Source organism: Barbus barbus (assembly GCF_936440315.1).
Source record: "Barbus barbus genome assembly, chromosome: 14".
NCBI classification, from domain to species: domain Eukaryota; kingdom Metazoa; phylum Chordata; class Actinopteri; order Cypriniformes; family Cyprinidae; genus Barbus; species Barbus barbus.
The window spans coordinates 29,078,670-29,103,838 of record NC_136742.1 but is presented as its reverse complement, the minus strand read 5'-3'; the positions used below and the strand labels follow the sequence as shown (position 1 = coordinate 29,103,838).

At 35.5% G+C, this 25,169-nt stretch overlaps 1 protein-coding gene across 2 annotated transcripts in view; it reads left to right on the top strand.

Annotated features, from left to right (window-relative positions):
* The first annotated feature begins 4,216 nt into the window (after positions 1-4,216).
* Positions 4,217-25,169, top strand: part of LOC306880676 (5'-3' exoribonuclease 2-like) — a 28,742-nt gene continuing 7,789 nt past the window's right edge. The window contains exons 1-28 of one of the 2 annotated variants that reach the window (XM_079434374.1): positions 4,217-4,437; positions 4,922-5,049; positions 5,129-5,240; positions 5,727-5,838; positions 5,982-6,040; positions 6,215-6,304; positions 6,397-6,469; positions 7,636-7,686; positions 8,200-8,357; positions 8,435-8,509; positions 8,956-9,089; positions 9,174-9,231; positions 9,378-9,485; positions 9,624-9,668; positions 10,110-10,247; positions 10,936-10,977; positions 11,119-11,213; positions 14,003-14,138; positions 18,802-18,909; positions 19,029-19,118; positions 19,822-19,894; positions 19,991-20,074; positions 20,227-20,324; positions 20,987-21,066; positions 21,198-21,254; positions 21,643-21,711; positions 21,832-21,960; positions 23,024-23,184. In XM_079434374.1, coding sequence (XP_079290500.1) covers positions 4,363-4,437; positions 4,922-5,049; positions 5,129-5,240; positions 5,727-5,838; positions 5,982-6,040; positions 6,215-6,304; positions 6,397-6,469; positions 7,636-7,686; positions 8,200-8,357; positions 8,435-8,509; positions 8,956-9,089; positions 9,174-9,231; positions 9,378-9,485; positions 9,624-9,668; positions 10,110-10,247; positions 10,936-10,977; positions 11,119-11,213; positions 14,003-14,138; positions 18,802-18,909; positions 19,029-19,118; positions 19,822-19,894; positions 19,991-20,074; positions 20,227-20,324; positions 20,987-21,066; positions 21,198-21,254; positions 21,643-21,711; positions 21,832-21,960; positions 23,024-23,184 — 2,638 coding nt within the window. In that variant the 5' untranslated portion in view covers positions 4,217-4,362. The remainder of the gene's footprint in view (positions 4,438-4,921; positions 5,050-5,128; positions 5,241-5,726; positions 5,839-5,981; positions 6,041-6,214; positions 6,305-6,396; positions 6,470-7,635; positions 7,687-8,199; positions 8,358-8,434; positions 8,510-8,955; positions 9,090-9,173; positions 9,232-9,377; positions 9,486-9,623; positions 9,669-10,109; positions 10,248-10,935; positions 10,978-11,118; positions 11,214-14,002; positions 14,139-18,801; positions 18,910-19,028; positions 19,119-19,821; positions 19,895-19,990; positions 20,075-20,226; positions 20,325-20,986; positions 21,067-21,197; positions 21,255-21,642; positions 21,712-21,831; positions 21,961-23,023; positions 23,185-25,169) is intronic. The other variant, XM_079434375.1, reaches the window with a different exon arrangement.

Sequence of the window (25,169 nt, the reverse complement as noted above, 5' to 3'; positions counted from 1 at the left end):
TCCAATGAACCCATATTCCTCAAACATGATTATATAAAAAAAAAAATCGCTCAAAATTATGAACAGAACAGGATGCTTAAATTGGTGTGGGTCCTTTAGTCTGGCCATTAAGTCAAAATGTTGCTGTTATTCATGTATGTTTTTCCTTCACTAATTAGCAAATGCTTTAAATTCAGGACATGCTCTTTCGTTCTTCTAAGTTATAGTTGTGATAGCTTTGCCTTTTTGGCAGTGGGTGATTGTCTCCTCAAGTCCTTGTTGCAAGTTTCTACATAGTCTACTTATATTATACTAATGCAAAATCCTGCTAGAAGATGGTAATTTTTTTTGTTTTAGGAAAGGGAAGTGGTGTGTGGCCAAGTATGGTGACCCATACTCAGAATTTGTGCTCTGCATTTAACCCATCCAAGTGTACACACAGTAGTGAACACACACCCGGAGCAGTGGGCAGCCAATGCTGCATTGCCCGGGGAGCAGTTGGGTTTCGGTGCCTTGCTCAAGGGTCTCACCTCAGTCATGGAATTGAGGGTAGAGAGATGGTTATTCGCTCCCCCACCTACAATCCCTGCCAGACCTGAGACTCGAACCCACGACCTTCAGGTTACGAGTCCAACTCTCTATCCATTAGGCCACAACTGCCACATTGTGATGGTATATGAATGAATGTCAGTTGTGTTGGGCAGGATTGCTTTTCGTTATGGTTTTTTAAACAAAACCATCTTGAGTGGTTTCTTTTCAATGGCATTCAGAACCAGGCCCGTGGTTCAAGGCCTGCTCTCAGCCTTGGGTGCATAAAATTATCCTTTGTAGCATGTGAACTGAGACGGAGCTTTTCATTCCAACTTGTAAACGCACAAAATGGAAAGAAGAGGATATTTGAGAAATAACAAGTCATTCTCACTCACTCAATCTCTGTGTTTTGAGTGTGTGTTTTATGCAGTTTTTACCAGTTGGTTCTAACATCTCACAGAACATGTCCAAGTCATATTTCACACCAAAATCAAATATGAAATTACATTTTGCATGATAATTCAGCACCCTTTAGACCCTTTTTTGCATATTAAAATATGATGCCTGTTGAATTGCCTTATTTTATAATATAATAACCCTCTATTTCTGAAGCAGAGATGTTCATTAGTGCAACTGCTTCTGCCTAAAAGCACGTATGCTCATTTGTAAGGAAGCTCGTTATGTGTTCGCCCAGTTCATTAAGTAATTGGTCTGTGGTTGTTTATGTGAGTGTTAAGGTTGTCCATTCAGGAGCATTTGAGTGATGTATTGTTGTCAGGTTTCATGTTATGAATCCAAGACAAGATAGGCGGGTGAATCCTCATTGGTCAAACCCGCTACTCCACTGAAAGGCCAAAACACTTTGTCCTGCCCTGAATAATAATAATGGGAATAATGCCAATAAACCATGAGGAATAATTTACTGGGTCCTCCACAAAAGAGCAACTGTTTGCACATTTGCCATTGACATCTTTTATTTCATTGCATTGGTGTAAAGAGTAATTTGATGCTTCGCCATAATTTTAACATTTGTAAAGGATGTAATGGAAAATTGGAAAATTAGTTGTGAAATTGAAAAATGCACTGTTAAAACAATCCAAATGTGGCACATTCAGCTGAGAGTTAAATGACTTTATTGATTAATTTCACTGAATTCAGAAAATATTCTGTTCACAGTTTCTTCTATATACATTACAAATGTGTTTTATTTACTTGTTCTGCTTTAAATGGACTTGGTCAAATATATATCAGAACAAATGTTGTGATCTATTGAAGGGTGCAAAGATCATTTTGCAAACATGCGTTATGCTTAATTATCCACTCAGTTTGTTATAGAATAGGTTTTGTCTTTGACAATGGCAAAAGAAAATACATTAGACATAAACAGACATAAATACTAAACATGCAAGAATGTGTATAGTTCGATATTGAGTCATTAGCATTAGTTAAGAACATCAAGAAAAGTGAGAAGAAAGGTGTTGTCCAGCAGAGGACGCTGTTCTTCAAGGTGTAATATTTTTGGCTCTCCAAAATGAACCGTGAACATGCAATTGTAGTGATCTGATGATTTACTTTAAAGTGTTTTATATATTTTGTGTGTATTCATTCAGGTAGTTACATTGACATTTTATTTTGTACACCTCTACAATGCTTATTTCCTATAAAAAAAAATACTTACAGTTTGATTACAGAAGCATGGACTCATGTCCAAATCCCTGCAGGAGATAAAAACATATTAAACCCTAAAACAAAGTGGGCACCAAAGTGGTTTTACAGGGGTTTTAAGCACTTATCAGCTGGAGTACAGCTAAACTAGTTTAACACAAATAAAAAAACAGCAAGTTGAAGCTGCTTTTACAAATGTTTTATATTTTAATTAAGCACTTTCATTGATGGTATAGTTCACTACAAAATGAAAATTTGCATGAAAATGTACTCAACCTCAGGCCATCCAAGATGTACATTAGATAAGTTTCTTCATTGGAGCAGATTTGGAGAAATATAGCATTGCATCACTTGCTCACCAATGTATCCTCTGCAGTGAATGGGTGCCGTCATAATTAGAGCCCAAACATCTGATAAAAACATCACAATAATCCACAAGTAATCCACACCACTCCAAACCATCAATTAATGTCTTGTGAAATGAAAACTGCATGTTTGTAAAAAACAAACACATGTTTGGATTCTCATTCTGACGGCACCCATTCACTGCAGAAGATCTATTGGTGATGTATGATAAATTTCACTAGATCTGTTCTGATGAAGAAACAAACTCAACTACATTATGGATGGACTGAAGGTGAGTACATTTTCAGCAAAATTTCATTTTTGCATTAATTTATGTTTACTTGTGAGCATCAGAGGATTCAGTTTCAACATGTTTTGTTTGCTCTGTTTATTTTTAATGAAGGAACATCCTCATCTCGATTCATTAGAGCTCTGTAGCAAATGATGAGTCAGTACAGGCCCTGATAAAAAATATTTAGAGGCTCATTAAAAAGAAAAAGGCATCTGAAGTACCACAATTCACCATAAGGGAGCAGTCAGACTATGAGAACTGTGCACTGGAGAATCACCTACATGCAAGCACTCCAGCACAGGCTACTAAACTGTAGCAGTGGTTTACATAATGAACTGAGAATTGAAACAGAATGCACTCTTTTATATTATTGGCTTAGATACTTTTTACTGCCATAGTATCTTGTCATCATATGCTTATTGTGACATTTTTATAGGCTGCATATTAGACCAAAACATGATTTGGTTTATGTTTATGGAGAAGTATATGAATATGCCATTCCTAGCTCCCAGTGAAAATGACATACAAGAGCTGCTGGGGCGCTGATGGCTTTATATGTTGAATGCAATTTCACTGCATGAAATAGTTACAAAGACTATTATTATTGTAAATATGATTTGATTGACTGCATTTTTTCAAGAGATCCAGTGCATCTACATTTAATGTGTTTTTGGTTTAAGTAAATGTTTGCTCATTGCTCTGCTTGTACGGAGGGCTGAATTATAGTTCTTTGTGTATGTGATTTCAGCCCCAATTGCATAAATGTTTGTGTGTCTGAGTCTGTGTCCATGTTTGTGTGACAAGAGGCTTCATCAATGAACGAGCTGCTGGGTTCAAGACATAACGTGAAGACTCAAGAGCAAATGAAGATAAGGACAAACTACTGAATTTGCATCACCAAAGATCAAACAGCTCTTCACTGAAATCAGCTGAATACTTCAAGTCTCCATAGATAGTCATATGATGCTCATTTGCATTGGAAAGAAGCTACAGAAATCTGCCACTGTGCAATAAAAAATAAATGTATTTAAAACACATACACCTTTATTCACTGATACAACATTCGGGTTATATTATTGTTCAAATGGTAATCACTTTAGTAGCTTTAATAACATTTTTATTCATTTAAATTTTTATCTTTTGTAAAAATGTGCTTAAAAGAGAACTTTAAGTTAAAATTTAATTTGTTTAACATTTATTTGAAGTTTAATTTAAAAATAAAAAAATCGAAAATTTCTAAAAATCTGAAAAGATAAGGAGCCATTATAAATAATAGGCTAATCGTAATTTATAATTATTTATCAATTTTTAATTATTATTTTTCACGCCTATTGTTGTTTGTAGCCAGCAGTTGGTTTGGAGGTGCTATTCGCGTTTTAGCCAGCGCAGGGCGCGTTTAGCGTCACTTCCTGATGACCCGGAAGTCACTCACAGTGTTCTTGGGTAAATAAGCTGCGTGCGCTGTGTTTGGTAGCCGTTTTCATCCTCCTGCTGTTTTTAATCGTTTTTAAAGTTGCTCTTTCGTTCAGAAGTGCTGTATTTTACGGGAGATGGGAGTCCCCGCGTTTTTCCGCTGGTTGAGTCGGAAGTATCCGTCAATAATAGTTCATAGTCTTGAGGAGAAGGTGAGACACACTAGCATCGCATTGACTGTTTAATTAATTAATTGCGTAATTCATCATTTAGTTATGGCTGTAATCAAATGAGCCTTGCGGTCCTGGCTCTCAGCTGTGATTTTAAAGGTTGTATTTGTGTGTTTCAGTTCACGTGGTTTTAATCGCAGTCAATGTTTTGGTCGAATACACGCTTACTCTGGTTAAATTAGAGATGCGAATGTATGGTTGTGTCCCAAACACCTTGAAAGGTTATTACCTAGACAGCATTTTTAGGGTACCTACGTGTGTAAGACCAACCAATCACAGGCAATTATGCAAATTTCCAGCTAACTGTAACAAGTGGGTTCAAGTACCAAATCAGTAACATTTCTCTTCAAAACGTGGCTGTAATGCAATGTAACTGAAGCAGTTTGACAGTTTACTAGGTTTTGAGACTGTCAAAACATGTCATTTAATATCTTTATATATGTAAATAATCTTAACTACTTTTCAGGCCAAGGAGTACAATGGCATTAAAATCCCAGTTGATACCAGCAAACCCAATCCAAATGAAGTGGAGTTTGACAACCTGTATCTGGACATGAATGGAATTATTCACCCGTGCACTCATCCAGAGGACAAGTGAGATTCTCGCATTCATATATTAATTTGATATGTTTTTAAGTGACTTTATTAAAACATTTATTTTAACTATTTGCAGGCCAGCACCTAAAAATGAAGATGAAATGATGGTTGCCATTTTCGAATATATAGACCGTCTCTTTAACATCGTTCGGCCGAGACGGGTTCTGTATATGGCAATCGATGGCGTGGTATGTATCATCCTTCATAACATCTCTATTAGGCATGTACGTTGTGCTTTCAGTATACCTGCTGAATCTCTGTACAGAAAATAGTCATCATTAAATTGGATGTTTCATTTAATAATGCACATAAATTCAGGAGTTAGTTACTTAAATTTTAAGTGTTAGAAACAAATATTTATGTCTTTTATTAAACGCTAAGTTTCTTTCAATTAGTTGGAAATTCTATGGTTATAATATGACTCCGTATGGAGTTCATAAAAGTTTGCTGAAAGATAAGCTGGCATGTCAAAACAAAGATAATGACATTGATGCAAAATATTAGTACATAGTTTATCAATTTGTGCTAACTCCTGATTGATAATCTGAGGAGTAAATAAAAATTATCATCGATAATCTCTCTAATATACTAATAAAATATCAGTACATTCATGCATACTGTAGTCGACAGTTTCTGTAACCGTTTTTTGTGCTGCTCATCTGTGTACTGTGCAGGCTCCTCGTGCCAAAATGAACCAGCAGCGCTCAAGACGCTTCCGGGCATCTAAAGAAGGAGTGGAGCTTGTAGAGGAGAAAAACAAAATAAGGGAAGAAGTTATTCAGAGAGGTGAGAGATGCTGCACCTCTTTAACCATAACAACATCTATTAATATTTGAGTTGCATATAAACAGTAAATGAGCACAAACATTTGATTTGGTGTTTGTACACATGTTCTGGTTTCCCAGCTTGATAGATGTTTCTCTTTTTAGGTGGTTACCTGCCACCCGATGAAATCAAAGAACGTTTTGACAGTAACTGTATCACCCCTGTAAGTGTTCATCATTTTTGGATGGTTTAATGAAGTTATGTGTCCTCTGATTATGTTTAGGCCAAACATAATCTACATTTTCTCCTCTGTTTTCCTCATAATTTAAGGGCTGCAGAAAATTTTAGTCTGTGTTTTTGTCAGATGTAATGAGTAGTTTTCCTGTTTTGTGATTAGGGGACCGAATTCATGGATAATTTGGCGAAATGTTTGCGATATTACGTCGCAGACAGACTGACCAATGACCCTGGATGGCGTAATATCACAGTAGGTCAAACGACTCCTCAAATCAACTGTAATATTTGGCATTTTTATTCTGCTGTGGGATGTAATCAGTAAATAAATACTTTGTCCTGCAGGTTTTCTTGTCAGATGCCAGTGTTCCCGGAGAAGGAGAGCATAAAATTATGGATTTCATCAGAAGACAGAGAGGTAGATCTTAGAAATCGGGTTGTGGTCTTATAGTGAAAGTTGAAATATTGATTTGATTTGTTGTGATTTATTAATTGAAGCCTTTTCCTTTTCTGTTGTTTTAAATGAGCAACTTGAGACATTTTCTAATCATGCAAATGCTTAAAGGCCCCGATATACTTCCAACGAAATCGAAGAACAAACTGATTTGACGTCATTTCGAACAAAATCAGGCCGAAACGAAGTTTGTTTTGAGTTTGTTTCGGCAGTTCGATACTGCTCACCAAAGCAAAATTTCTGGGGAGTTCGTTTTGGCTTCTAAACACCTTTGAGCTACCATTGGTCCGTGGCGGTTACACAATCGGTGGGTGTGTTCTGGAACTCCACCTTCTTTGACGCTCGATTTGTTTTTTCCCGGTTCGTATCTCATTCAACTGAGGTCAGGCAGGGGAACAACATCTCCAAGTCACTAGCAACATAAATACATTGTGTCGAATAGCTGAGCTGCCACAGATGTATCCGCACCTGTACAATCACTCGCGGGGAGACTTTAAAGATTCAGAGAAAGCATTTAATTCCTAGAAAGAAATCGCAACGAAACTTGGTGTCGACAACCCGGAGTTATGCAAAAAGCGACGTAGAGAAACATCAGATGCAAGTTTTCCAAAGCCATGAAAAGAATGAAATGAAAGAGTAAAGATATAAGGTAGCAAGTACCAAATACATGTTTCAAATAAATGTTACACCATGGCCTGCTGCTGCTGTTCTTTCAATAAGCGAATTTAAAAGGTATACAGTAAATGAAATGCCATAACATACAATAATAAACCTTTGTTTTTATCAAATTATGACAACACATAAAATATAAAAACGTGTAATAATTTATCTAGTTTAATAAGAGACCAAGATACACCTTCATTGCATCGTTGTTGTTTTTTATGGCAAACGTGTGAGCGTCACGACACATTTACATTAATCTACACCCCGCCTCCAGCAGCACGGGGGTGTTGGAATGTTTTAAAACAGTATACCGTCGCTCAGCCTTTTCAAACTTATTTTTGCTCCCAAACGAAAACGAACTTCGTTTGAAGTATATCGGGGCCTTAAGGATAAGACTAATATCTGAAATGTGATTTGCAAAGATTTTCATTGGTCTAATGTCTCATTTGGGTCATTTTCTTTTTCAGCTCAGCCAAATCATGACCCAAACACACATCACTGTCTCTGTGGAGCTGATGGTAAAGTGTTTTACTTTTGTAAAGTTTGAAAATGTTGAAATTGTAGCTGTGTAGTTTAGACTTTAGTGAACAGAGCTACATATTTTCTTACAGGTTGTTACTAGTATTATTTATTTATAACATAACAAATGTTGTGGTATGATTTTGAGATGGAATTATTAAATCTGTCTGGTTTTATTAGTATTTATAAGGGGATATGATACACGACATTATGCCTGTAGGATTAATGCACTAAGTGGATGAATGCGGAAACGTATGTCGCATTTGATTAGTCTGGAGAGGAGATACTTCAAAATATCAATCTGACTGAAAGCTTCCATTATTTACATTTATGTAGAACATTAGCTGCATGTTTATGTAATATAAGCATTTTATCTTTTTTTACCTTCTGGAGTCACCATTCTCTAAAACTTTGCTGGCTGAAAAGTGTTATGAACTGCCCATTTTAAAACACGAGTTCAGTTCAGTGAACTCTATAATTACAGGTTTAATTCTATCTTTTGTTTTTTTCAGCTGATTTGATCATGTTGGGTTTGGCGACACATGAACCCAACTTTACCATTATAAGAGAGGAGTTTAAACCCAACAAGCCCAGACCCTGCGCCCTGTGTGGTCAGATGGGCCATGAGATCAAAGACTGTCAGGGACTGGCCCGAGAAAAACAGGGCGAGGTAATTGACTCATCCTCTCCATCCATTAATCACCTTAACTCTATGTATGAACTTATATTTTGTGTTTTCTCTCTCAGCATGATGAATTTGCAGACACCGTTCCAGTATCAGAACAGGAGTTCATATTCATCCGACTGATTGTGTTACGGGAGGTTTGTTTGTTCCATTTTAAAGAAATGGTTCACTCAGAAATTAAAAATTGCTGAATTTGCTCAGCTTGAGGCATCCAATATATAGACTAGTTTGTTTTTCAGATTTTTAGAAATTTAGCATGACATCACTTGCTCAGCAATGAATCCTCTGCAGTTATTGTGGGTTACTTGTGGATTATTGTGACATATTTATTAGCTTATGCTCAATTTCTCCAAATCTGTTCACATGAAGAAACAAACTCATCCATATCTTGAATGGCCTGAGGGTGAGAGAATTTTCAGCAAATTTATTTAATTTTAAGGAAAATGTTTGCATGTGCAAAATCTGCTGCCATAAAACCTGGGTAATGTGAATGTGTGCTAAGGAAAACCATATTGATAGAAAACAGATAATATATTTACCAGAATTTTTGTTTGTATATAATTTTTTCTTTTCCTCATCACAGTACCTGGAGAGGGAGTTAACAATGGCCAGCCTGCCGTTCCCGTTCAACTTCGAACGGAGTGTCGATGACTGGGTGTTCATGTGTTTCTTTGTGGGAAACGACTTCTTGCCCCACTTACCGTCTCTTGAGATCAGGTACACTCACAGAAGCTGCTTTATTTAGTTTGTCATTTCAGTGTGATCTACTGTGAGTTCTGACTCTCCTTTGTCTTCTAACAGAGAGGGCGCCATCGATCGTCTGGTTGGAATCTACAAAGATGTCGTGCATAAAACCGGGGTGAGTAGTTCCATGTCCATGTATCCCATGTACTGTAAGCTTGAAGTCAACATAAAATGGTTTTAATTTGATGTGACTTGATTTTATCCATTTGGAATTGATTGAAGGGAGAAATGTATAAATAAGCTCTCTTTCTCTCTCTGTAGGGCTACTTAACAGAAAACGGCTTTGTCAATCTCGAGCGTGTCGAGCTCATTATGCAAGCCGTAGGGGTGGCAGAGGACAACATCTTCAAAAAGCGCAAAGATGATGACGTGAGACCACACAAAAGATGTTGTTTGCTGTCAATATGGCACAGAGGAGGGCTTGTGACCTCTGACTCTTCACGTCAATGATTATGATACAGAAATGTGCACGTCATTGGGCTCATCGTGGCCTTTTATTTCTTGCAGGAGAGTTTTAAACGGAGAATGAAGGAAAAGAAAAAACGAATGAAAGTGAGTGAAAATGTGCTTCTCTTTCTAAACAGTTTTTGGAAGCAATTAAATGTGAAGGGGTTTTGCAATAATTCCTTTTGAAATGTTAACACATACATCCACAGTTCCTTTGAAAGACAGTGAGTTGAATTCTTTCACAAGGTTATTTAATTTAGCTGACAGTGGCTGAATGGTTTGTATCTTGACCCAGAAAAATCATGCATTCACTCACAATGAATGTGCATTTACATCATGCAAATAACACACATTTATGGCTGTGAATTAGTAGGGTGGGATGATAGAGCTAAGTAACTTTTTTGCGCACATTTGTAAATCAAATTTTAAAACATGAACCAATATAACAAATGTTTCTTTTTAAAATCGCAGAACTTTCATTGTGGTATAACTAAAGTCTGCAGAAGTATCTAAATCATGAATGCGTGTGAATTGCTCTCTTCGCAGGCAGACCAGGGTCCATCATTTGTCCCTCGTGGCCAGTTTGCCCCTCAGGCTCTGGGCGGCAGAGACAGACCCATGGCAGTGCAGAACGCCAGACAAGCTGCATATGAAATGAGGATGCAGGGAAATCAGCGCAATCAGGTCTGCCTTCGCTGTTTTTGTAATTTGTTAATATGAACCACAGTAAATCAGCATGAATGCTAAAAAGAACCTCAAATTATAGTTTGCACAAAAATATGAAGCAGCACAATTGTTTTCAACATTGCTAATAATCAGAAATGTTTCTTGAGCAGCAAATCAGTATATTAGAATGATTTCTGAGGGATCGTGTGACACTGAAGAAAATTCAGCTTTGCATTGCAGAAATAAATTCATTAAAATATATTCAAATAAGTTTTTACAATAAATCGTAGTAATATTTCACAAAATTACTGTATTTTGATCATGTAGCCTTGGTGAGCTAAAGAGACTTTTCACAAACATTAAGTTTTTTACAGACCTCAAACTTTTGACTGGTAAATATAATAGATTCTTCTGAGCTCTTTTGCAATAAATTCCATTGAACATAATTAAACCAACTTGTGGTTTCTACAGCATCATGTCGTTGTTTAATCAACCTCTCAAAGCTGTTTTTCTGTGTATTTTTTGCAGTGAAAGAATCCTACATTATTGTTAAAATCACGTTCTTTGGAGAACATGAATGGGATTTTTACTGGAAGAGCTCGACTGCTGTACTGCTTAGCAGCTTTTGTATTCGTCCTGAGTTTCATGCTTGTTTTGTCACATTGGTTGAACATTTGGTCAAGTCTGCCGTTTCTGTATTTTTCAGGAAGCAGCTCAGTCCTTGAGAGCCATGATGAAAAATGGGAAGGCATGTCTCTTTTTCTCTTGCTCATGCTCTTTGTAAAATAATTTTTTTTAAGCAGCTTTATGCTTTGACAGTGTCTGCGACCTCAGAATATGACTCTCGTTCATTTTAAGTGTATAACAGTGTTTCTGTGCTTCCTTTCAGAGTCCTGCTGGAGCCAGTAATGACATGGATAGTCGTGGTGTGAAACGTAAAGCTGAGGACAGTGACAGTGAACCGGAACCAGAAGATAACGTCAGGTAATAACAATAAAACACTAGAAATGGGCCACAATGCTGAGTAGTTGTCCAATAGCTGACTAACCAATAGAATATTTTTGGAAACTGTTTAATGCATTAATCAATAAGACCTTATTTATTTTTAAGTAAAATTTAACTTGCAATGAGCAGTTCATATGTATTGGTAAATTTTGAAATTTAATGAAGCTTAATCAGTGCTGTAGAATTACTTTTCATTGTTAGATGTAGTTAATGTTAACAAATTGAACCTCATTGTAAAGAATTACTTATCTTTATTTGTTATAGAAATGTTGTTGTTGTTAAATATGTATATAGAGCATTGAATCGAATTACATTAGTCCAAATTTCTTCAATGCATCTCGAGACTTCAGCATTGTTTTGTTTTAAAAAAATGCTTTAAATTATCAACATTATAATTTTTTTTATTTCCAATTCATGTTAACAAATGGAACCTTATTGTAACAATTATTATTTTAATTGATTCATTTATTTTTTTTATTCTTTAGAGCAAAAAAATAGCATGCATCTCAAGATTGGCATTGTTGCGTTGCTCTTGGATTTTCTGTTTTTGAAATGTAATAAATGCTTTTTGATAGGGATGCACCGATACTGAGCTCATGTACTCGTATTCGTTAAAATGCCCCGATACTAAACGCCGATACCACGCATGTGATCAGCGCCATATTCAGACAAAGAAACACCAACAACAGAAAAACAGACAGCAGAATGTAGTTATTATTGATGTTCGTTCAGCACGCATCATTTGAATTAAAACTAAATTGTAAATATATGACAACATATAGGGGCATTCATTCACTTTAAACATCATTTATTTTAACCTTAAGCATTGAACACGAGTGAAACACAAGTGAAGCTATCAGCCTGTGTGAAATGCGCTAGGCTGTTCTGTACTTGTCCCTTTCATCTGCTCCGGTACACATAAGTGCGCGCGCTGTGTGTGTTTTCCTTGCTTCATGCGTGTTTCTGCAATTATATGGCTTTGAAATCTAAATCGCAGCATGTTTCAGATGGAAAAAAAAAATTCTATATCTGAAAATTATTGATTTATAACGAGTGGTTCCCTGCATAATTACAGCAAAAAGCGTGGTTACAGCACTGAGCCGCTGTAGATGATGTACCATAGAGCAAATAAATAAATAAAAAATTAACAGTGAAAGTAACAAAAAATTGTAAATTACATTGTAATGGGCATAATTAAGTGTGAAAAATAACCGAAGAATATACAGTCAAACCAAAAATTATTCAGAGACCAGATATAATAATTTTTTTTTTTTTTTTTTTTTTTTTATTAGTGGGTGCAGGACACTATAGTTAATTTAAGTAACTGAGGATAGCAAAATAAAGTAAACTGTGACAAATTATACCCAAAAATTCTTCATACAGTGGACTACCAGTAAAATTGATACAAAAGTCAGACCAAAAATAGAGTAATGGAAACCAAGTAATGGAAAAAATGTAAATTCAGGCTTTCTTGAACCTGGTTGATAGCATGCCCAGGAGACTACAGGCTGCCATTAAGGCTAAGGGTGGCCCGACAAAGTATTGATAGTTGTGTAAATATTGTCATACCAACAGCTGTCTGAATAATTTTGATTGATTGATAGAAAGGTATTATCAAGCTAAATTTGTTCTGACACAGTTTACCTTGGAGTTCTTGTAATATTTTATTAGCATTTTCTAAACTATAGCAAATAAAATGTGAGATGTTGAAGGTGTCTGAATACATTTTGGTTTGAGAGTATCTATTTGATAAATGAAGTTAATCAACTAACATTTTACATACTCATTTGTTTTCTTTACCCAATATTTAAAAAATGTACAAATACAATAAAAATATCGGTATCGGTACTCGGTATCGGCAAGTACCAAAAATTAAAGTATCGGTATCGGGCGTGTACTGGAAACAGTGGTATCGGTGCATTCCTACTTTTTGATATGAATATGCTTTAGTTAACCAACTAAATTAGAATTTTTTTTGTTGTTCATATTAACAAACTGAAATTTGTTGTAAAGTGGTATGATGTATTTTATTTAATGTTTAGTAATTGATTTTGTTTTTTAGTTGTTGTTTTTTTTATCTTTGGAGCATTGCCTCAACTTGGAAGTAGTCTAGCATTCATCTCAAGACTTTTGCGTTCTGCTTTGTTTTTCTGTTTTTAAAATGTGTATCGTTTGTAAATGCCACCAATACCTTTCCAATTCTTGTCAGGTGAGTCTGAAACTAGCTTAATTATACCAGCCTTCCTTAAGGCCGCTAGTCGATAAGGAAATCCACAAACTAGATAATTTTTGAAATGTTTTGGACATCCCTACACAAATATCCTTGTGAATCCTGCAGGAGTCTCTCACTGATGCGTCTCTGTACCGCCAGTGATTAACACAGCAAATGTTTCAGTGATTAGCTTTCCAACACGGTCTAAATCGATTGGGTTCAATTGGTATTCATGGAGGTTTTCCGTGTCCCATGTGGGACGCTGTAGAGGTTACACTAGACAGATGCAGCTCATCCTTGATTATGTGAGCTGCATTTCCAGAGCATGTCAAAACATCCTGACCAGCGCTAAGGTGGAAAACAAGTTTCCCGTCGCCTCTTAATGGAGCCCGTCAAAGTGGGAAATTCTCATAGGCGTGCATATGCATATAAGTGAACCTGCTCGTTTTGGCACAGGAGAGCCTGGTTTCAGTTTAATGAATTCAGGCCCATCTTTGGAGAAGACGACAAACTGAGAGGTGTATGTATCTGTGACTGTGTTGTAAATGTTTCACAGGTTATGGGAGGAGGGCTGGAAACAGCGTTACTACAAAACTAAATTTGACGTGGATGCAACAGATGATGAGTTTCGAAAGAAAGTGGTGCAGTCATACGTGGAGGGCCTGTGCTGGGTGCTCAGGTACTACTATCAGGTAAGTCACTGGTACACACACCTTAACTACTGTTTACAGGCTTCATTATATCAATTATGTATTTTTCATAATGTCTTCCATTAATTGGATTTTCCACACAGTGTTATTTTAGTTTTAATAATATTTGTGTGTGTATATTTTATATAGCTTATTTTATTACATCAACTTAAACTTATTTCAAGTTTTTACACACACGGGTGTGGGGGGGAGGTTACATTACTTAACAATAATAACCCTGATTTCACATCATGCTGAATGCTCTTCAAACTGTGTATAGTCTATATAATAAATCCACACATTCCATGTAAAATGGTTTTATATAAAAAAATTAAGTTATTATACCAGGTAAGAGGCACATATTATGCATGCGTGTATAAAAATATAATTCGCATTGCATAGAATTTCAATTTTATTGCTGTTAATATACAACCTAACCATGAGATTAGTTGATCAGAATGATTCTGTTCCAATTCCATGCAAAATTTACTCGCTTGTGGTTTTGCTAAATTTAAATGCTTGCTTTGAGAATATAACACTTAAATATAAAGACTAGTAGATAATGAAATTTGATACGGTTTCAAGGCTGCATTTATTTGTAGGGGTGTAAAGGTTCACAAAATTCACGGTTCGGTACGTTTTCGATACGGGGGTTTGGGGAAATTGGTTACGTCACAATGTTGGAAATATTTCTGTTTTAAACCATGAAGGCGAGCCAATGTATATCACACAAGCACGCATTTGCACTAGGGTTTACACGTGCAAACTTTGCGCAAGATTTATGCTGGTGAACGTCTTAATTCACTATAAGCAGAAAGTGAAAGTAAAAATGGAAGATGAGTGACAAATCTACTTCAACATGTTAATTATGGTATAGCCTATAGCTGTTTTCATTTATTTCCTTAATATTTCTCTTATGGCCCACACATAGTGAATGAAAAAAATTTGAAGAAACATATTTCGTGTTAAACAGGTTGTCTTTGAAAGTCGGTGCTTGAAATAACAGCTTTTTATTTTATTAATTTTTATTGATGATTGCAGTGTTAATATTTAAATTCTGGACTATAATTCATTGTAGGTAGCTATAGCCTAATAGACGTTTTTAAAAAACATTTTAATTAGGAGGAGTAAATAGCCTAATCTTATCCTCGCAGCGCGCGTCAGTTATGCGGTAACCTTATTATTGCAGGGCAAATTAATTGTAATTTTAACAATAAAAGTAACTTAATAATAATAATAATAATAGGCCTAATAAAAATAAGAATGTAACAGGCCTTCATTAATTGGAAATGCCAAATCCTCTTAATATTGCCAATAATTGATGTTTTTGACAATATCTCTGGCTATCGTTGTCTTTCGACGCACCCCAGCAAGGGGAGGTTATCGCGGGGCAGAAAGCACGTTGCCCGTTACGTCGTTTGGGCTGCATTGAGCACAGTGGCACTGATATTACACACACTTTAAGCTCTTTTATTTTCCAAAAGTAATAGGATTAGTCCAATGAATCATTCAGTTTGTAATGCGTACTGAACCTAAAGCCTCGTACCAAACGGTTCAATACGAATACGCGTATTGTTACACCCCTATTTATTTGATCAAAAATACAGTAAAAACAGGAATATTGTGAACTATTGGAAATTTTAAAAAAGTCTATTTTTAAATTTCATTAATTCACTTGTTGACAGCTAATTTTTAGCAGCCATTAATCCAATCAATATTAAAAACGGTTGTGTTTCTTAATATTTTGTGGAAACGACTATCCTTTTTTTAGGATTCTTTGAATAGAATGTTTAAAAGAACAGCATTTATTTGGAATTAAATCAGTTTAATGCATCTATGGTGAATAAGAAAAAAATACTTTTTTTTTTTTTTTTTTTACACAGTTGGTAAGTCTTGGGCCTTAACCTGGTTGGTTCACAGTTAGTGTTGTAAGATGATGTGCAGCTTCGGTGTAGACCGCCTAAAGCCGGCATGAATATTACACTTTTGTTTTGATCAAAATCACACTCATTTCTTACCTTTTGTTTAACTTATTTTGAAATTGAGTCAGAAATGAACAGTTTTCGCATCTCGTTTTAAAGCGGATCCATCAAATGTTCAAGAATCTCCTTCGCTTTTTCTGTTTGTTCACCAGCTAGAGGATCAAACAACTGTGCTCTGTGTTTACGCTGCTCTTTGAGCCGGTTAGTGTTATCTAGTTGAGTTTTAATGCAGGGTCTTGATCTTTAGCTTGAAATTCAGTCATTAGAGCTCCGTTCTCTTAGCAGGTCTCTGGTTGATTAGAGTTCTGTGTGCAGGGATTTGTCTGCAGTAATTGGAGCTCTATATATATGCACGGCCTGCGCTCACTCCATGTGCTCGGCGGACGAGAGCCATCCCACGGGAACCACTGAACAGATTCATTATGGAGTCTCACTGCTGCGTGAGACGTGTTTGCTCCCTTCTGCTACATATCCGCTGATTTGCGCACACACACACACACAGATGCTGCCAAATGGTAGATGAGAGGAGGCATTACTGCAGAGTGTGTTCAGGGGCAGATGTCTACATGCCTTTTATTTACCCACATTAGGGTGTCTATTTTTTCATTTGAGGGGTCACGAGTATAATTTCTATTGCACAAATTTCTTGCACCTTTTTGCTTTTTGCCACTTGACTGAATGTCAATTTAAATACAGGAAATTAATAGATTGGTTGACTCTATAAAGGAAGCAGAAAGCTGCCACCACTGCCGTTCCGAAGAGATGTGTTCTCACTCATTTGGAAATTTGAGACAATAAATCCTAAATCAATTAAAAAAAAGAAATTATATATATTACACACACATTCTCATATACGTGTATATGTGAAATTATAGTTCTTTTGTTTTAAATTAAAAGGGCTTTTTACCCAGAGTAGTCGTCATTGAGAGAATTCATAAATATTATATATTATATAAACATTTCAGTAAATGCAAGATATTGCCAGAAGAGCTTATCTTTTGAAATGTATCAATATTTAGTAAAACTACAGTGCCCTTCATAAGTATTGGAACAGTGAAGACAAAATTGCTCTGTTGGCTGTGGAGTCGAGACATTTGCAAATATGATTAAAAGATGAATATGAGACAAAACTACAGAATGTCACATTTAATTATTAGCCGTTTCAACACAAATATTTTACCAAATAAAAAGAAGGGAGTTTCTGCCTTTCCTCTTCAGCTGGTGAAATTCATGTTCAATCAGATTTAAATCTGGAGATTGACTTGGGCAATCTAAGACTTTCCATTTATTTGCCTTTATAAATTCCTTGACTGAACTGGCAGGGTGTTTTGGGCCATTGTCCTGATGCAATATGAAGCACTTCCCAATGAATCTGGAGGCATTTTCTTGAATATTGGTAGGCAAGATGGTTTTGTACCCTTCCACATTCATTCTGCTACTGTCATCATACATTAAGTCATCAGTAAATTTGAGAGGGCCTGTTCCAGAGACAGCCATGCATGCCCATGCCATGACACCACCTCCACCGTGCTTCACAGATGAGGCTGTATGCTTGGGATCATTGCAGTTCGCTTTTTTCTCCACATTTTTGCTTTCCCATCACTTAGATAAAGGTTCATCTTTGTCTCATCGGTCTATAAACAGTTCCAAAACTCTTCTGGCTCACCTTTGTGCCTTTTTGCAAACTCTAATCTTGTCTTTCTATTTTTGGTGCTGGTCAGTGGTTTGCATCTTGCTGTGTAGCTTCTGTAATTCTGTGTCAAAGTCTCCTGAGGACAGTACATTGTCAGAGCATCACCCCAGCTTTCTGGAAGTTGTTGGTGATTTTACAGGCACGTCTTTTAGGATTCATTTTCACAGCTTTTATGATTTCTGTCATCAACTACTGTTGTTTTCTCAGCCGATCAGGTCTTTGTTGGTTGCTGGTGGTTTCCAAACTCTTGATTTCTCCATGCCCTTTGTTTTTGCTAGAGCTCTAACTGACTTCCTCTTTTATTGACATTTATTTATAAATAAAAATGTATATATTTATAAAATATTTACCTACATATGATGTTGACAGAATTTTAAATGCCACACTGGGACTTTGAACAGCTTTGCGTGACAAATGAAATTAATAATTGGATCTCAAATCTTTTGATTTCAAGATTCATTGTAAAGTGCCATTTGAAAGAATTGATTTTCAGAAATGAATTGACTCCTAACCGTAGTAAAAGAAATGCAGATACAGGCAGACATTTACAAATTTTTGCTTATTTTCTTTCTTAATGCGTTTTCCCTGCTTGTATTTGGTTCAGTTTTATGGGCTTGTACCATTTTAATGTGTATCTACTTAAAAATTCTTGTAAATGTTGATGACCTTAAAGGTAATAGACATGGGCTAAATCCAGAAATTGTGGTCTTTTAATAGTTTTTGTCTTTTGTTGAGGCTCTCTTGGTTCTCTCTTAAACTGTCTGGTCTAAATGCCCTCTGGAGTGTTAATTGAGCTGTAAATGTGACGGTGTGTCAAGGTCTCCCATTGAAAGTGTAAGTGTGACAGGCTAATGGAAGAGGTCTTAAGAATGACTTGGATTGAAGGTCTTTCCAAAATCGAGCATTTCTGATTGAAGTAACTGAAGATGTATTTAACTTGTCTTTGTGTGGTATGACGGACAGTCTCTAAGTGTCTGTTTTTATGCTACAGGGCTGCGCATCCTGGAAGTGGTATTTTCCCTTTCATTATGCTCCGTTTGCCTCCGACTTCAAAGACATCAAGGGCATGTTCAGCGATTTCGAGAAAGGGACCAAACCGGTAATTTGAAACGCATTGCAGCACTGAGCCAAAACAAATAGTGCATAAATGTTTGTGTGTCAGTGCATTGTTCTTGTATTGCTTGATTTAACTCTGTCATCGTATTTCCTCATTTGTAGTTCAAACCTCTGGAGCAGCTTATGGGTGTATTTCCTGCTGCCAGTGGAAACTTCCTGCCACCAACATGGAGAGCTCTAATGGCGGACCCAGTGAGTAACACATTTACCTCTGACCGCTGCTTCTGAAATGCATTTTAAGTGATCGAGAATGCAGAGCTACATTTGATTTTGTAATTTTGAGAATTTAATTAGATCAAGAAAAAATTGCAGATTTAGTTTTTTTGTTCAACACCCAATCGACAGATTTATTAGGGGCCAAGCACCTATTGTATCCATTTGTTTTCTTATTTCAGATTGTGTTCATTTATTTTCAGTTATATATTCACTTATAGTTATCATTAAATGTGCAAGACAAGCTTTTTTAATTTCTCAAAATGCAATTTTAAGTTGCATTTAAAAATTATTAAATTTTATTAAATCTTTTTTTAATTTTTTCTTTTTTAATTCATCCATCTTTTTTCCTTTTATTTTTGGTGTTTTGTTTTTATTTTATTTATTTTTTGTCATTTTTATTATTTGTCATTTTTATAAAAAAATATATATTTTATTTATTATTTTTCATTTATTTTTACTGTAGTTTTATTTTAGGTTTTAGATGTAGTTTTTTTTTATTATTATTTTAGAAAAAATAAGATTATTATTATTATTATTATTATTTATTTGATATTTTTTCTTTATTATATTGACATACATACTGCTCCATAATTGTGCATAGTAAGACGAAGGACATGTCTGAATGTAAATGGTATGAATTTTAACTTTTTTTTTTTTTTTTTTTATCTGTCTTTAACAGGAATCCTCAATCATTGATTTCTACCCTGATGACTTTGCCATTGATTTGAATGGGAAGAAGTACGCCTGGCAGGGTCAGCACTTAACTTTGAGCTTCACAGTCTGAACCGAAACGGCGAGTACTGTATTGTGCTTTCTGTCATTGTGATTTGCTCTTTTCCTCTCGACAGGTGTTGCTTTGTTGCCGTTTGTCGACGAGCGGAGGTTACGAGCAGCGTTAGCAGACGTCTACCCTGATTTGTCCTCAGAGGAGGGTGAGGCATATTCTTTTATAGCCAAACAGTATAAAAGTAGAAATACTGGCCAGTCATGTTGCATTGTTTTTTCATAAAAAAAATTAGTTTGTGCTTAAGTGGTTTATCTTCAGTGTTGTAACCTGACTCTACCATCTGATGGTTGTTTTCAGTGAGAAGGAACAGTCTAGGAAGTGATGTCGTGTTTGTGGGGAAGTCCCACCCCCTTTGTGATTTCATCCGGGAACTCTACCTTGCAGAATCTCATGAGGTACTGATCTTCCTCTGATTATAAAAACAAAGCTCATTTACATAAAATGAAACATTCCATTTTATTTGAATGAAAATTAGAAATGTTGCCTTAGCAACTAAATGAAATTAGTTTTTTCATCTTTATATTCTTTAAATTTTATATGTAAAAGTTTATACGTGTGTGTATATTTAAAGTTATGTAGAAAATATAGGGACTTCAATAATTGCATGAAATTAGTTACAAAAAAATTGTGATCTCATTATTGACTAAAATAATCGTCGTCTTTTTTTTTTTCTTTTTTTTTAATTTTAAACAGACAGTTTTTTCACAAATGGAATTGATCTGGACCAAAAGCTCTAGTGTAAATAATCCGTTAACACTTTAGATTCACTATTAACTACTTGCTCATTAGCATGCATATTACTTGCATATTTGATGTTTATTAGTCCTTATAAAGCACATATTAATGCCTTTTACTTAATGACCATATTCTAAATCCCTTAACCTGACCCCATATCTAACATGGCTACTACAACAACTACCTTACTAACTATCAATAAGCAGCAAAATAAGAGTTTATTGAAGGAAAAGGTTTAGATAATAGTTAATATGCAATCCCAAATCTAAAGTGTTATCAAAAATCCCTTAGTCTGAGGTTTAATATTCAATCCTCTCTCAAGGCCACTGAGATCCCTGCAGAACTTTGCCATGGAATCCAGGGTATATTAAATCTAGATGAAGACCCTATTCTACCAGATAAGTAAGGAGACAACACATTTATCTTGTTTTTTTTTAATAAAATAGTTTTGTCATTACCTGGGCGATATCTGTTGAGGCACTTGAAACTAAAGCCTCACAAATCCTGTGAAACACCATTTTTATTTTCCTCAGACCAGTGGAGTCGCCGATCCCAACGCTGAGAGACATCAGCAGCAACAATGCTATTGGGTAAGAGTTGGTGTTACACATCAACCAATTATCAGCCAGTCTCAAAGTGGTCAAATATTGTCTGATTCATAGGACTGATGATCAGTATATAGATCTATATTCCTTTTAAGTTGCTATTTTAATTTGGTTTATTAGTTTGTGTATCAGTTGGAGTCATTTGAGCTCTATTCAAGGACTCGTGTGTTGGGCACTGAAACATCAGCCTTGTCCTGCAGATATTTACTGGTTCCTCTAGAGGACAGACACGGCACGAAACCCTGAGATGTTTAATAAAAACTTTAGATTAAATCTGTATTGATGTCGTTCATCTGAATGGCTCTGGAATGAGACCTATCCAGGCATTGCACTTAAATGTTTGTACTTAATACTGATGGTTTCTGGTTGGCAGAATCAAATTCAAGGATCCACAGTATGATGATGATTTTGTGTTCAAGGCTGTTATCCTAGCAGGGGCAAAGTAAGTGCTGCATTATTCAGTATTAAGACCTATTGAATATTCACATGAAAGCACGTTTGAATGGGCTTTTCAGTGATGTTTTAAGATTTTATATTTATGCATTACAATTTCTCACTTCAGGATCCCTGACAAGGTTCTTAAACCGGGAGATTGGGAGCAGAGTAACCGTGGCTCATGGAGACCTCAACTGGGATTTAACCCAAACCGCCAACAAGCCCATCTGGGCCAATCAGCTTTCAGAAAGCTCAAGTACGTTATACAAATCCCACCCAATCCATCAGTTTATTTGGTTGAGTTCTTGCATTTAATGCTTTTAAGTGGTATTGTGTAAGAAAACAAATTAGCACAATAGTTGGTATAAAACGGGCTAATTAAACATCTGGTGAATTCAGGCTTCAGTGACAAGAGATGAATTATGCATAGAGGAGATGTATGCAGATGATGCCCACCAAAGACTTAATTTCTTAATGAAAGCTGTTATTGGGTTTGATTGGATGGTGCAGACAGGTGTTCTTGGACTTCAGATACTTCTGTGATCTCTAATTTTTCATCTTTATTTCATTATTAAGACTTTGTCTGAATATTTGCCTATTAGGGATATTTTGGTAGTTTAGATTCTATCCCAAAACAATGTTATTTTAGTGTTATTTATCTTATTATATTATTTATTAATATTTTGACTTGCCTTTTTATATTTTTAGTTTTAATTTTATTTCACGTTTTAGTAATTATGAGCTTGTCATTTGAATTAGTTTTTAAATTTAAAAAAATATTAATTATTTTTCAGTTTGGCCTTTATTTCTATTTTAGTACTTCAACTTGAACCTTTGTTTTATTATCAGTGATATACTAATATAGTTTTTCTTGATCCTTTAATTAAAAATCTATTTTCTAGTTTTAAGTTTGATTTTACAGTAATTTGTTTTTATTATTTTTAGCCATTTTTAAATATGCATTTGTTGTGTGTGTGTGTGTATATGTGTGTGTGTGTATGTATGTTTTTATCTTAGTAGCTCAACTTAAATTTTTGTTTCAAGTAGTTGCCAAGTTAATATTTTTCATTTGAATTTTAAATATTGTACTAAATATTTTATTCCAGGTAATGTTCATTTTAAGTTATAAATTGAATTTTATTTTAGCTTTATTTCATTTGCCAAAAACAATTTCAATACTTAAATTTTACTTACTGATAGCAACTTAACCCAAAAATTCCTCTCCTAGACCAATTCTGGGACAATCCAACCAACTATTGACCAGAAATATAAAAAGAAACATATTTTCTTCTGTTAATGTTTTCTCTCTCTCTTTTCAGTCACTATGTGGACAAAAATCAAGGGGCGGGTATGTTTGGTGCCGGCCCACCTTTTGAGGCTCAGCAAAGGGGCGGTCAGTACAGTAATGCCCCGCCCCCCAGAAACTATCACCAAGGAAACTACCGTCCACCCCAAAGAGACCACTACCCTCAAAACCAGTGTGAGTTTTACACTTTCCAAGAGTGAGACTGTGTCTGGTTGGAAGTCATCTTTTAATTAAACATTTTTTTTTTAAAATGTATGCAAGTGATTTTCCAAAAATGATTGCAAAATGGCAATTTTCTGTATACTGCATATCCCAGTAATCATTTGGATCTTAATAGCTGCTTGAGCGTAGTTTTTGTTTTTTTCAAGATCGTTTATTGGTCAAATATCCAGCACAGGGACAGGAGTCGCTCTTAACGTGTACAGTGACCTTCTGTCCTCCTCAGCGTCTCTGTCGCCCCCGTGAGCGGCTCCCGTCTCCTGTGCTGCTCTCCTCCACCATCACTTTGATGTGGCAATTTGCAAGTTGATGAATAATCGCATCTGTGGGCGAATGGAAGCCGCCCTGCTGCCACTTGATGCAAATAGAGGTTTGGGGGGTTTTTGCTGATCACTTCTGCTCTTCACTGGCCTGTGCGCTGCGGCCCTCATGCAAAACCCTCCAGTTAAACGTACAGCACGATAACTGTCCTGTATGCCATTCATGCTTCTATGAATAAGGCAATCAAAGTAATTATTCAGGATTTTTTGCTTGCGATTCTTCAGCTGATCTGAGATATAATTTGGCTCTCTTTTTCTTTTCTTTTTTTAATCAGCTCCTTTTTAGTCAATTTTAATAGTGACTTAATGTCAGTTTTTGGGTAGACTATTATTTTATTTGTCCAAATTTATAATTTCTCCAGTGGAACACAAAAATAGATGTTTAGCACAATGTTCGTGCTGCTCTTTTTCCCATATGATGAACGTGTGGTGATTTATGATACCAAACTCTAAAACGAAAGTTTTTTTTTTTTTTTTTTTTTTTGATAGGAATGATTACTTTTAATCAGCAGTGATGCATTAAATTAATCAAAAGGGACATTAAAGATAAATTAATTACACATTAAAGATATATGTATAGATTTCCATTTCATATAAATGCTGTTCCTTTTAACTTTCTGTTCAACAAAGAATCCTGGAACAAGAAGTATCGGTTTACACAAAATATGAAGCAGCACAAATGTTTTCAACATTGATTAAAAATAAGAAATATTTCTTTACCAGCAAATCAGCGTATTAGAAAGATTTCTGAAGGATCGTGTGACACTAAAGAATGGAGTAATTCAGTAAATTCAGCTTTAACATCAGGAATAATTTTTTTTAAATATATTGTAATAAAATATAAAAAAAATAGAATATGTAGGAGTAATATGCTGCTGAAAATTCAGTAAAAAATTTATTCAGATCTAATAAAAAAGTAAAAAATTTAAATGGAATATTAAATACTTTTTTCACTGTTTTGATAAAGTAAACGTATATAGAAATCGTAATTGTTTTTGAGATCTTCTTTTAGTTTTATTCATGAGAATTTTTTTTCTTGGTTTGTTTGTTTATTTAATGTTATTGTTTGATTCCAGCTTTTCTTGGACTTAAAATAGCCTTTAGTGCTGACATTGCATTATGCAACCTACTTCTAGTACTATGTAAATGAGTCTGATTGTTTCTTTTTGTTTTTTTTAGTTCATGATGATGACTTTAGAATGTAGTAGTACACAAGTCATTTATTAACTGACACATGTCAGTTTCTATGCAGCTTTTTTTGGTCCTCCTTGTTGCTCAACAGCCCCATTCACTTTCATTGAAAAGAGCAATGAACATCTCCTTTTGTTCCACCAAAAAAAAAAAAAAAAGATTTAGCTTTTCTGCAATTGAACTTCTCCTTTAACAGTTTCATCAGTCACGTCACTGCACTGATAAGCTCATGACGTTTTCTCAGACCGTGGCTGGTGCTACGTTTCTCTAGAGGAGTGTGTCTGTGTGCCAGTGACCAAATCCTTGTTAACTTTTCCCAGCTCGCTGTCTTTCTCCCTCTCCCTCCTGCAGTGTCGGCTCAATGTGGAGTTCCCGAGACATGCTGAAGGCTTTTGTTAACCCTAATCAAAACAGCTGGTGCTAAAGGAC